A 14,347-nucleotide genomic window follows, 5' to 3' on the forward strand; every position below is an offset into this window, starting at 1 on the left:
TTATCAAAACTTCTAGCGCTTGCTCCATTTCTGCAAATCAGCTTTTGTAAATGAGTGACTTGATCCACATATGGCCTTCATCAACAGCCGCATGCGCCACCTGCTGGATCTCCAGCTGCTGTCAGCCGCTCACATGCATCAGTGCTCTACTGCTATTCCTGCGGTTCCCGGATGTGCAACGCTGAATTTTCTGCCGAATTTTAACCACTAAATTTGTGGCAGCGAATTTGGAAAGTGAAATAAAATGACTGAAATTTGCCTGTCGAATATTATACATCGTATTTTTAAACAGATTGAATATTTTGGAAGTAAATTCTGGAAGGTGAATATGAATTATTGAATTTTTAATTATGAAAATGTGTGTGAAATATTTTGAATTGAAATATTCGCGGCTTAAATAAACAACTATGTTAAATTTCAGGACCTAAAAATGCAAGCCCTGGAAATACAAGGCATTAAAATGCAAGCACTGTTAATTGCAATGCATCTTTTTTTTTATTTGTGGAATTCAGCATGCTTTATGTTTCAAAAACTATTGTCATTATTCTGCTTCCATACAGCACTGTGGACATAAAACCACTTATAAAATGTCAAATAATGATGTGTTTCTCACTCTCATTCTCCCAGTGATGCTCTGTTTCCCATTCAAGCTGTACTGAGTCAGACTCTTTCTCTCAGTGCCAGATACTATGAAGTAATTCTGTCCACTCAGGGGAGGAAGGGCAGGGTCTGTAATAATGTTTACAGTGTTACGGCTCCTCTAACGTTGCGTTTCCAACAAGAGTTTCATCTCACTGTTTTCAAACCGCTTCTCTCACAGATATAGCTGAAAGGGTAAATGCAATAAAAAAAGAATGCAAGAAAGGTTGTTTTGAATGGTTTGCTTTCACAGAACACTGTATCCCATAATGCAATGTGCTTGACCTTCACAAATGAACCAAAAGTGAATATCAAATGTCCGCATTGAAATGAATCATTTAATCCTGTTAAGCCTGAATAATAAAGGAACAGTTTATTGAAGTTTTAGGCAAAATATTTTAAAAATGCATGTGTTTTCCATTTCATATTTGATCCATCAGGCTTTTATGACTCATATATAGTGAGAATATGGGGGAGGGGGGCAGCTCAGTTTTATTCAAAGGCCCAAACTGAGCAAAAATATGCAATTTGGTGGAGAGGCTGATATTTATATGACCAAAAAGTATTAAATCTGATGCTTGTCATGTAAATCAATGAGATCTTTATAACAGCATAACAGACTACTGATAAAACGATATTAATATCAGTTGTTACTCTGCATCTCCAATAATATGACTATAAAAATATATTTAAATGCTTAGTTTGATGATCAAAAATCAATATATCAATATAATACAATGCAATACAATGATGATTGAGAGATAAAAAATAAATGTTCCTCAAAAGCCTGATCATCATATTTGAGAGACGATTTTATGGATAATCAAGTAAAGTAAAGCTGCTTCAGTCCAGTAAGTGTTCATCTGGAAATATTACTAAAAATATAAAAGTTCTTGCATTTACTTGATAAAAATCAGTAAAGCTTTGACAGCAAAAAGACACGTGAAGCACCAGCTTAAAGTGGATATTTGTACAATTACACTAAAAGACCTTTTACTTGCTAAAAAAGTCTAAACTCTCAATCAGATGACAAAAGGCATGGAGTAGATTGTGTGTGACAGGTTTTTCAGCACAGTTTTGATCACGTTGATCATTTAGAGGCCTTAGAAATTCATACATCAAATATGATACCGTACTGTTTTACATTTATATGCATTTAGCAGGCGCTTTTATCCAAAGCGACTTAGTGCATTCAGGCTATACATTTTTTTTATCAGTATGTGTATTCCCTGGGAATTGAACCCACAACCTTTTGCGCTGCTTAACGCAATGCTCTACCACTGAGTTACAGGAACACTGTTTTACAAGTGATTTATATTGTTGCAAAGGGATATGCTAATGAAATATAAATGCATAATGAAAATATGTATTTATTTAAAAAACTTAAGAATTAAACAAACAAACAAAAAAAAAAAAAAAAACAATGCTACCACCTGAATTAATCATGCATAATACTGGTTTTATGACAACACTGTAGAATACTAGTTGGAGCATATATTCTGCACAAAGTGTACTGTTTCCAAGCTATTTACAAAAACAGTAGGCAGTATACTGTATATACCATGTAGCATGCAGTACACTAGTATTGCATTGCAAACACAGCCAGAGAAAGAGATGAAAGCGTTGAAGAGTGTTGAGAGTCGGTCACAGACAACGTATCTCTCACCAAAGAACCATCACACACACTCTCGATATAACAGTCCCGGAAAACGAGTGCGCACATCGCTTTATTTTTAGAAAGTGCTAATGCTAGGCGCTAACATCTGAACAGAACCTGCAACGTTTCTTTGAATTAGAGACAGAATTTAATTAACGGCCCACAGCAATGCTTTAATAAGCGGCACACTGCTTTGAAGATTAACTGCGTTGAGTATTTTTTGTTTTTTACCCTCTTCACACTGAGAGTCAAAGCCATTTTGCCAAACTGGGACACTCATTCATTAATGCTGGATGAAATTATTTTGTGCTCAATATGACAATTTGACTTTGAAAGTAACTCGATCTTCATGCGTGCTTTCTTTAGAGATCATTAACAAAGTACCATATTAACATGGTTTTTGGACATGTATTAGGGATTTATGCTGCCTACAATAATATATGAATGCAACAATTTCTAGCTAAGCAAAACATACCTAACACATACCAAAAAATAAAAATAAATTAAAAAACTTACATAAAATAAATAAATAAATAAATAGAGAGATTTTATTTTTATATTAATAGCATGTGGTAAATCAAAATATAATAAAATAATAAAAACAAGTGATTTAATATAATAAAATAATTTTTAAAGTGTGAAAAAAGTGATTTTAAAGAATACAATGGTATTATCATTATGGTAGTTGCTAAATAAATAAATAAATATAAAATATATAAAATAAAACATATATTTATTTATTAGTTTATTTTTATGTTAATAGCACAGGTACATTTTTGTAATAGTAATAATAATCATTTTAAAATCACAATTTAAAAATAATACAATAATAATAATACAAATAAAGTAAAAATATTTAATAAAATAAAAAAGTAATAACAAAAATTATGAAAATAGCTGTCTTCTCATGTCAAAAGGTCAAATGAACTAAAATCCTGTTCTTAGAAGTGTCATTTCAATACTATAAATATTGTAACCATTTAGTACCACTGTATACGATAGTTTTACCATCTGATGTCATGCTGTACTGTGGTAGGGCCTTGCTTTGTAAGGAAAGACTCTGTTAGACCAAAGAAACTGCCTGACTCAGACGCTGACGAGAAAACTAAACAGAAATATTGGACTGGTGATATTGAGCACATTATTATTTGTGTGGATTGGATTGAACATGCTCACAGAGTCTAATCTATTTAGCTTGAATCTTGTGTTTGTTTGTTTTTTACCTCTAAGCAAAGCAGAGCTGTGCAGAACACTTATCTCCTTCAAATATATAAACACAGATATAAAGACAGCAAAACAAATATGCTGCTCCACATATTACACACTCATCCACCATGAAAACACACACACACTTGCTTCTTAATGGCTCTTGATGGTCCTCAGCAAGCTGATGTGTAATGCATCTCTCGCAACCCAGCTGAGAAGATCATGTATATTCAAAGATTCCACCATTGGTTGTCATAATAAAGGGATGTTTACGAATTCAATTTTGTTAAACATTAAATAAAGCACTAAATTTCAGTCTGTTCTTCTCACAAATCTAATGCATTCTTGCATCTCAAACAGTAAAAGCATGCCACTGCAACACAAAGGTCATGGGTTTGATTCCCAGGGAATGCATGAACTCATAAAATGTATACTTTGAATGCAACATCGTTTTGAATAAAAGTATCTGTCAAATGCATAATTCTCAATGTAATATAGTCATGACATTCATTCATACAACAAAATATGAAAGAGCCGATGATCTACTATTACAGTTTTTATTAGTATTTTGAATTCATTTTTGCTTTCCATTTGATTTAGTTTTTTTTTTATTTTATTTATTTTCTTAAGTTGTTTTTAGTATGTCTATATACAGTAGTTCTTAATTTTTATTTCAGTGTTATTTATTTTAGTACTTCAAGTATAACTAAAATTAAATAAGAAATGACACCTTGTCAACTAGCTGAAATATATGTTTTTACATTTCATTTCATGTAACAATGTTCTTTCTCTATGGTTTTAGTTAAACAATAATAACCCTAATACAGTATGAGTCTTCTGGTGTCGTGTTTTGAGTGTGTGTGTGTGTGTGACTGCAGTATATTTGACAGGACTGTAGGATCAGACACTCGTTCTGCTCTCTCCAGTCTACAGAGAGGATTCACTATCTAGGTCAAAGAGATCCACTACTTGAGATCCGCTGCCAGCACCAGCCAGAGAAATACAGCATCTGAAGAAAATATACCTCTATCTCTAAGATTTTTCAGACTTATGACAATATTTGACAACGGATATGAAAACAACCGATATTGAAAACGATTTATATTATTGCTATTTACTACATATTAAAAGGGTCTTAAAGTATTACTATAGAATAGATTATGGACTCATATTTTGTACAGAAGTGACAGTTTAACGTTAAAACGCCTTCATGGATTTATTTCTTACAAACATGCAGCTTTTGTCTTCACATGATGCTAACTGATGGTGTGGATTACTTGTGGATTATTGTGATGTTTTTATCAGCTGTTTGGACTATCATTCTGACGGCACCCATTCACTGCAGAGGATCCATTGGTGAGAAAGTGATGTAATGCTACATTTCTCCAAATCTGATCTGATAAAGAAACAAACTCATCTTGGATGGCCTGAGAGTGAGTGAATTTTTGGGTGAACTATTCCTTTAATATATAAAAGGGAGACTTCTGTGAACATTTCTTTGCAATGCAAACAATTGACTGTGTAATTTATGTTAAAGAACAAATACTCAAAGAAATATATTCTAAAATGTTCTCAGACGAAAACTAGGATCAGAAATGCTAATTCTCCCAGTTTTTGGGCAACAACCTGATCAGCTCGATTTTATGCCCTCATACCACATAATAACATCTGTGATTTAACAGAATCCTGTGAAACCAGGTTGAAATACAGGTGGTAGAGCACCATTTCAATTGCACGTTGATCTATCTGAACAACATTCCGAGACCACGTTCTGGACGTATGGTGGCAGTACGGTGCATTACAAATGACAGGCGGTCATTAGCGACCCGCAGCACACGAAACGACTGAACTGTTTACAAAAACCTCCATAAGCTGATGCCATATCACAGCCTGACAGATATAAACCCATCTGAGAGCCTCTCTCTCTCTCCGAGTGCCTGTCTCTCTCTCTCTCTCTCTCACTTCCTCTCCTCCCCCGTGAGGCAGGAATCTGCCAGGAGGTTTCATAACAGGCAGCTCAGTTGGATTAATTCTGGTCCGGGTGCCAATCCCACTGCAGGAATCAGAGCCGACAGCAAACAGCCTGGACACCGGCGATAGCACACACAAAACATTTCCATACAATGACAGCAAAAAGCGTCCGAAATTAAGTGAATTTAAATATTTTATATTAATGAAAAAGAAGTGTATTTTTATGACCATTAAATTTGTTTTTACACATTTCCCCAAATTCTCAATACCCAAATGCAAAATAATAATACAAAAATATTAAATTAATTTTAAAATTCATAAAAATTATAATTTTAATATTTTTTATATTTTGTAAAATATTTTTAATATTATAATAAATTTTCTATGTAATCATTGGACTGTGTCCTATGGTGTGACATAGCAAAAATGGAAAAAACAAAACAAAATGTAACATACAAATAACATGAGAAAAATGTACCTTCATTCTTAGAGTTACAAATAGCATGAGAGGTTTATCTTAAATGTTAGAGGTATTTTATTATTATTATTTTTTTTTACATTTTTCCGTCATACCATAGGATACATTGATACGTCAACTACCCATATACAGTACTGCTTTTAATTTATAGTGAAATGCATAGGGAAAAAATACAATATTTTTTATAAATCTTTGAAACATGGAAATTATTCTCAGAAAAAAAACTGTGAAACATCCAAACACCTTACATTAATGCAAATCTGGGTGTAAAAAATGTGTTTGATTGTTATGAAAATAATGCCACAATGTCAACACCTAATTTTCTTAAAAACAAGCCTAGTTTCCTTAATGCAAAATTGTATTTTCTTATTTCAGCTATAAGCATCTTATTACTTATTTATCAACTGTGCAATTCCTAAATATGATCAATAGATTTACTCACTTGCCAAAATCGTATTTTACTCACATTTAATGGTTGCAAAATGCTTAATTTTGACCCTGAATATGAATATTGAAGGTTCAGTAAAACAAAGCACCAATGACACTAATAAGAACAAGAAAAGCAGACAAACTCAAGACAAAATGTCAGCCAAGAAACTGCAAACACAGCAGTTCAAGCCACTATTGATATCAACAGTATTTTAAACAAGACCACAAGAAATAGATCAATGTGTCTCAAACCCTTTAAAAGGTAAATACTGTAAATCAAATGCATCAAACAGGGCAGCATTACATTTTAAAGCACAGACGTGTGGAAACTATGTGCTTTGAGAATCTTGAAATCTAGAGTTGCACCGTCCTGAACTCAGATGACATTGAATGCTGTATTTTTAGTTCAGAATGGCTCCTTCATAGCCAGATCAGTATTTAGATACTTAGAGCGGAAACAGCATCCCGTCTGCCCAGCTTAACCACATTCCAATCTGTGTAGCGTGTGATCGAGAGTCATCCAAACCTCTGCCACGCATGCAGGTAGAAAATAAAGGTGCTTTGAAAAGCTCTCACTGATCAAGAGCCATTTTATACTGTATTTACTGTTCTTGAGTTGCTATATGATTCTTTGGATATTCAAAAAAAGTCCTACTGTCAAACAATTGGTTGTTTAAATTATTTTTTCACTTTCCTTTCATTCATTCATTCATTTATTATATTTTTTTGTATTTGGAAATATTTTTAATTATTATTTTGCATTTTTAAATATATTTTAATTACTTTATATATTTATGCATATACGTATGTTTTGGTACTTTGCTTTGCCTTTTATTAAATAAAATAAATAAATAATACGGTTTTAAGATATACATCATCCAACATTTTGAAATGTAACGACATATACAATGAGAAACAATTTAAACAAACATGCTTTCCAAAGAATAATGCGCACCAATAAATTGTTCACATAAAGACCAGGAATGTATATTAAAAAGCAAATAGGGTCAGTTTTGATTTCATGTTGACTTCAATATTTCAACAATTTTAATATCTAAAGCTGTGAACGTCGAGTCAAGGTCGGCATTCCCTTTAAACTAAAGGCATGATATCAGATGGAAAAGCACGTAAAGTTCATGATTCTCCATTTCATCCACATCTGTTGTGTGTGGGGCGAAGGGAGGCATGGGAAAATGAAGGGTATGGTGTGATGAACGCTGAAAAAGTGGAGCTAGACGTTTTCTGGGGCAAACCTCCAGAGAGACGCGCTATAGCTCACAAAGCGCTACGACTCATTTCAACGCTTTCTCTCCTTCACACTCATTACATCTGCCCTTGTGTGTGTTTACCTTTCCAAAATACATGAGAAATATTAATACAAAAATAAAACAAAAATTCATTTACACCATAAAGGCTGACTGATCTGTTTTTAAAGGAACAGTTCACCCAAAAACAAACACTGGCACTCCAAGTCCGCTCAAACAAGCAGCGTGAATTTTCTGTTCCACAGAAAGAAAAGAAAGCCATACTGGTTTCAAACGACACGAGGGAGAATAAACAATGACCGAATTTTAATTTTCAGACGAACTGTTCCTTTAAGAAGATTTGTTGTTCCCCCCAGGGGATGTTTTACAATGCTGCAGATCTCAGAGAATCAGAGGGGATTCTGGGATACCAGTGCAATGATTCACCATTGTGATCCTCTACTGTTTGAACTGCAATAACAAGAGTATAAAGTACGCACATACATATTTGTCAAGCAGCTCTAAAATCTGAAAAAGACTATGCAAAATAGGCGCTATAGACAAATAGGCAAAAATAAATGCTCACCAATTCTGCATTTATTTGATCAAAACTACAGTCAAATTAAGAAATATTATTACAATTTAAAATAGCTTTTCTCTGTGTGAATATATTTTAAAATGTAATTTATTCCAGTGATGCAAAGCTGAATGTTCAGCATCATTACTCTAGTCAACAGTGTCACATGATCCTTCAGAATGATCATTCTAATATGCTGACATGTGCATCACACCCACATTTACTCTCCTCCACGCTGCAGCAGCATTCATCTGCATGTACAGACGGCTCTACCCGTGACTCAGTCTGTCCAGATTAGTTTCAGATTAACCTGACCAACTCCAGAGTAACTCCTCAGCATCTGATTACAGAAGCAGAGCAGCCGCTACGGCCTCGCATGCATTAATGCACAGGACAGCAGGCTTCAAAGTTAATGTATTCATCCATACTTCAAAGCAATTCACAGTACGTTAACAGTGGGTGGAAGTCCAACCCTCGGGCCGCCCGGGTTTAACTGCCTTATTCAACAAAGGTGATATAGCAAGATTTACATCACAGCATTTCTATGGTCTGTGAATCATTTCCAGGTTACTGCCTTCAAGTAATATTCTGGGTTATTTACAATTTACACCTAATAATGCGGTCGGTTACCACAGAAAATGATTTATCATTTGATGAAAACAAGCAGTACTGCACTTGTCTGCAATGCAAATAACCAATCAATATGTCACTTTACAACACTTTACAATATGGTTCCATTTGTTAACATTAACTACATTAGAGGAATTAAAAATTAAATCACTTCTAAAGTGTTTATTAATCTTAACGTTAATTCCAACATTTACATCCAACATTGTTAAAATCAAAAGTTATTTTATGGCAGCCTATTTAAAGGACTAAACATGAACTAACAATTTTAACTAATGTCAAAAAATATTAATAAATACTGTAACAAAAGTGGGGTTGATTCAGGATAACTGGGCGATATTATCCAATCATCTCAATTGCAAAAAGTGTCCCAATTTACCTGTATTCACCTTATTGCTCGTTGCTTAATGTATTAACAAACATTAATGGGATCTTATTATAAAGATGACCAAAATATCTATCACACTAATTCATACGTGCAAACACATTTTAGGAGTCATAATGCATGATATTCGAAAAAAAAACTTTTTAAAGCTGCATTAACAAAAACAAGCTTCACATTTTTTGATTAAAAAAACAAACAAATCTGAGCTGCTTCAGGATTTCATTGCAAGTGCATTACTGTAAATGCATTTACTGCTTGTTTTTACAAACTAAAGAAATTATTGTATATAGTAATCAGCTAAAAGGCTGTCCACATAAGATAAGCTTTAAGTAAACAACCCAGAATATTCCTTTAACTGTTAAGACTGCAGCCAAATCTCTCTGTACTTAATGAACAGCATACATGAATGAAAAGATGCACAATCACCAGACTACTTCACTAATATGCTTTTAAACATCTCCTCTTATAAAAAATCTGCCCTCTGTTATCCAGTTCAATAAAAGTGCGCACTATGCACAGGTATCTGATATCTAATACTGAAGCGTGTTGTACCTCTTTGGCTCTCTCGAGCTCGTTCTGCAGGGCCTGTTTGGAGATCTCCACCTCGATGAGATTTTGCCTGAGCTGCTCGTTTTCATCCTCCGCCCGTGTGCGCTTGTCTTCCACTGTCTCCAGTTCATTGTGCAGACGCACGGATACATCTTTGGCCACCTGTGGACAGAAGGATGTGTTTTATTACCTTGTTTTCATCTCTCATTAGCTAGAAAACTGAACCAATGATAACTTGTGATACCAAAACGAATATTTAACCCCCACACATTGGCTCTAAAAAAAAGCACCTTGAGGTCCTGCTCCAGACCGCGCAGAAGCTCTCCGTCAACGTGTCCGGTCTGAGCTACACGCAGGCTCTTCTGTTCAGCCTTGCGCAGGCGGTACTGAAGGATCCGGCAGTTCTTGTTGGAGCGGTCCAGCTCCCTGCGCAGTTCCTGGAGCTGGTACACCTCCTCCTCCAGGTAACTGTCCCTGATCTCCTCCATCTCTGCTCGCAACTCGTCCACTTCATCCTAAAGCAAGCCGAATCAGGATCAGAATCAGAAAGAGAATTCAGATAGAAACCGAAAGAGAATGAGAATCGGAATTGGAACCAGAACTTAAAACAAACCAAAATTAAAAACAAAAATGAGAATCAGAAACAGAAACAGAAAGAAAATGAGAATCAGAACTGGAACCCAAACTAGAATGAAAATCAAAATTTGGATTAGAATGAGTATCAAGATTAAAATCAGACTAAAATTCAGAATCATACTCATTTAGCGGTCTAGTTAATATGGATCTGATTATTAAAATCAGAATAAATATTAGAATGAACAGCAGAATCAGAATGAGAGTCAAAACAAAATCAGAATAAAAATAAGAACAGAAACCATGAGAATCGTAATGAAAATGAATATCAGAAATAGAATGAGAATAAGAATTAGGATTAGAATCAGAATTGGACTAGAACTAGAACGAAGACCACAATCAGAATGAGAACAACAGAATGAGAATCAGCATTAGAAACAGAAGGAGAATAATAATTTAGAACTACAATGAAAATCAGAATTTGAATAAGAATCAGAATGAGGATTAGAGTCACGTTAAAACTCTGAATCACATTTAATACATTTGTGCTCAGAAACCTGTAAGTTTACTTGTAAAATCAAAATGAAATTTTGTAACATTTACTTGTAAAATCTAAAATCAGAATTAGAATGAACATCAAACTAAAAGCCAGAATGAGAATGACAATAGAAACAGAATAAGAATCAGGATTGGGACTAGAATGAGGATCAGAATTACAGCAGGACTGAAAATAGAAATAGAATACAAATACTCATTCAGGATTCTAATTAAATTAATCACGGTCTGAAATGACAAAACAACCTCCCTACTGCAATAAAGAAAAAGACCCTTCAAAAATGACAAAAACAAATAAGACCGCAGGTAAAGAAACCGTAGTCATCAGTGAAGCCCCCGTCCTGAACTGTAATGAATGACTGTCATTTGTGACGCCTCATTTCCCAGTAAATACTGCACAATGCCTCAGCGCATTCAGTGCAAACAAGGTCGTGGAAGAACGACAGAAAGGCAAGGACAGACGGACAAACAAAGACAGCGAAAGAGAGGCAGACGGTGACAAACAGCCCAAACACAATGACCTTCACTGTATGATGTTGGGGACAAAGTCATGTGACAGCAGCCGTATGGATGTTCCTGTCAAACATGAGTTATGGTGGACTAAATGATTAATGTCATACTATAGCACTATAACATGGACCTATTGCTGTTTATTTGTTTAAATATCGATGCATACATGCTGCAGTATTACTTTCAGAGAGATAGACAGATAGAGGGACAGAAATGAGAGCGATAAGCACACAGATGTGCACATCTGCTTTAGGGAGGCTCCAAACACACAGTCCGGCCCCGGGTCAGGAGGGACGTGGCCATTACACGCACAGCTACTAAAGCGGATTAACACGACGTCTTCAGAGATAAACTTATGAAAATCCTGTTTGCGACAGCAGCCGAGCCCCGCGCATCTGACAAATAAGATAAATCATTTATGGAATTATGCTAATTGGGTCTGCCTTCATCTAGCCATCACACTGAGAGCAAAGACTGTGATGCGTTTCCTGCGGGACTTTGAGGGTCTTTCTGATGCACGCTGGTTTCATCTGTACTCTGTGGACTGATGTGACCTAAAATCAGTTAAAGTGCAGATTTATGGATCTAGATCTTGCTCTCCTCACAGTACCATGATATTTTTTTAAGTATCTTGGAGTACCTTAGTTAGTATAACGGCATTACCAGTTAATACCATCACAGCTCTACTTGTAAAAGATGTTGGATCATGTTTATAAGACCCTTCAAGGGCCAAAAAACGTGCCATGTTACTTATTTACTCTTACAAACATGTCTGTCAAAGGACTAAGCAGATGCTTTAATGAACAAATGCTGCAGTACTGTGGACGGTGTAAATGAATAGGATGAGTTTAATACATGGGCAAGAACATAAAGAGGGTCACCAAATGCAAAAACAAATAACACTCAAACGGATTTATAGCAGCAGCTCAACCCATAATCCTTCAGACAAACATCAGACATTAATTACAAATACAAATAACAGTAAAATCTACTTTTATATTACATTATTTATATTTTATGTTATATTTAGAATAGAAAATTGAATTTTATAAATAAATATAAAAATAATTTTTAAAACATTTTATAGAGGAAAATACTTTAAATATCAGATTACGTGTATATCATTTTTTTTAATAAAATAAATTAAATGTCATATGTCATATTTGTATTTTATTATATTTTTACATACACACGCACACACAATAAACATCATTTAAAAAATGTAAATAAAAAAATCATTCATAGTAGGCTATAGTATAAATCAAAGCTCCATGGTACTACCACAGTACTTTGTAAAAGTTTAAAGCATCACCTTAATTGCAGCTTCATGCTGATAATACTGAACATTCAAGAACAATTTTACACCGTACTCCAAGTTACTTTTAAGAATACCGTGGTAGTACCATAGTATACATTTCTGTGCGTCGGCTCACCTTGAGGTAGTCATTTTCCGATCGAAGGTCTTCGATTTCCCTCAGCAGCTCCTCCTGGGCCATTTCCTTGCCCTCCGGTTTGAATTGTGCGTCCTTCTCGGCTTTGCATTTGTCCGCGTGCGCACCGGGCACAGGTGCAGCTCCCGCCCCTGAGATCCGAACCCGAACCCCGGCCGGCTGATCGCTCGAACCGGATCCGCTGCCCGACTCCGCGTCGCTACTGGCGGCCTGAACGAGTCTCTGCTCGTCGGACAGCGGCTCGGAGGGACAGTCGGACAAATCCGAGCTGCTGTCCGTCTGACAGACGCCGCGTCCGGTGGGGACGCGTATCGGGGCCAGCCGTGCCTTGCTCTTGGCGATCTGCGGAGCGCCGGTATCCACCGCTTTGCAGGCCGGTTTCGGTTCGGATGCTGCATGCTGAGTGACCTTAACGGCCTTTTTTGTCGCTGAGGGCTTGATGTTGCTTTTTGCAGGTGCTGATGCGGTTTTGTCCTTCGCGCTCGGGACGGTGCGTCTCGGAACGCGGCTCTGAGGCGTCACCGGCGCGGCGGACGCGTGCTGCTTGTTGAATTTGGGGGATTTTGGCACGATCGGTTTGGCCGTTCGCGAGTGGACATCCTTCAGGACGGGTCTGGCAGGGGACGGCACGCGGTTTAACCTCTTCTTCTCCACCTGAGGATGAGGATGATGGCTCTGCGGTTTGGTGTCGGAGCCATTGGAGCTCTCCATTATACAACCTGACAGACGGATCTCATCACTTCAGATTCACTCGCCCTCAGCCATCGCCGCGTCGCTGACGATGATGCGGTGTCCAGTGAGAATCTCCGTGCTTCTGTGGGTTGAATCAATCCGTCCGTCCGTCCATCCCTCCCCCCGGGATTACGGTACTCCCATCTCTCCCTGCTGTCCTCTCCGCCTCCTGGCCGCGTCTCCCCCCGCGACTGACGGGAAAAATCTGCAGCCGCTGCGGTCTGACGCTCCCCGTCCGCGTCTCGGGTCTCGTGGAGCGCATGCGCTTGTTTTTCACACACAACTACCGAACACACCCCTCCTCGCGCTCCGGTCCAGGTCAGGCACGCGTGCGTACGCGTGGAGACGCAACGAGAGGCGCGCGCACACACGCGTTACTACAACAGAGACACAGGGAGATAAACAATGTTTTGCCTTTGGACAAGTGTAATGAAAATAAAATAATGAAAACTAAAACCGAGGGGAGTCTAACAATATTACAGAACAACACCGTTTTTCTAATGGTGCTGTCAGATAAAATAATAATAATAATTATAATAATAATACAAAAATGTTTAGTGTAAAATGTTACCTAGACAAATAAACAAGTGATATTGTTAACCATTAAAAAACTTGAAACTTTAAATGACATAAAATAATATATATATATAGGCTATATATATATAAACTTATTTCAGCTATAGGCTATTGCCAAGGCAGCATTTCTCATTTTAGTTTAATAAAAAGAATAAAAACTATAAAGACATTTATGTAACATAAACTAC

General features: G+C 36.4%; 1 protein-coding gene across 7 annotated transcripts in view; it reads right to left on the reverse strand.

The window, feature by feature from the left end:
* Window positions 1–13,913, reverse strand: part of LOC131526957 (microtubule cross-linking factor 1) — a 57,115-nt gene extending 43,202 nt beyond the window's left edge. For 5 of the 7 annotated variants that reach the window (XM_058755729.1, XM_058755721.1, XM_058755716.1 and 2 more), the window contains exons 1-3: window positions 12,834–13,913; window positions 10,053–10,277; window positions 9,766–9,924 (exon numbers count right to left, since the gene is read on the reverse strand). In XM_058755729.1, the coding sequence (XP_058611712.1) occupies window positions 9,766–9,924; window positions 10,053–10,277; window positions 12,834–13,562 (1,113 nt within the window). In that variant the 5' untranslated portion in view covers window positions 13,563–13,913. The remainder of the gene's footprint in view (window positions 1–9,765; window positions 9,925–10,052; window positions 10,278–12,833) is intronic. The other 2 variants (XM_058755758.1, XM_058755738.1) reach the window with 1 other exon arrangement.
* Window positions 13,914–14,347: the final 434 nt, after the last annotated feature.

Source organism: Onychostoma macrolepis, chromosome 02 (genome assembly GCF_012432095.1).
Source record: "Onychostoma macrolepis isolate SWU-2019 chromosome 02, ASM1243209v1, whole genome shotgun sequence".
NCBI lineage: Eukaryota > Metazoa > Chordata > Actinopteri > Cypriniformes > Cyprinidae > Onychostoma > Onychostoma macrolepis.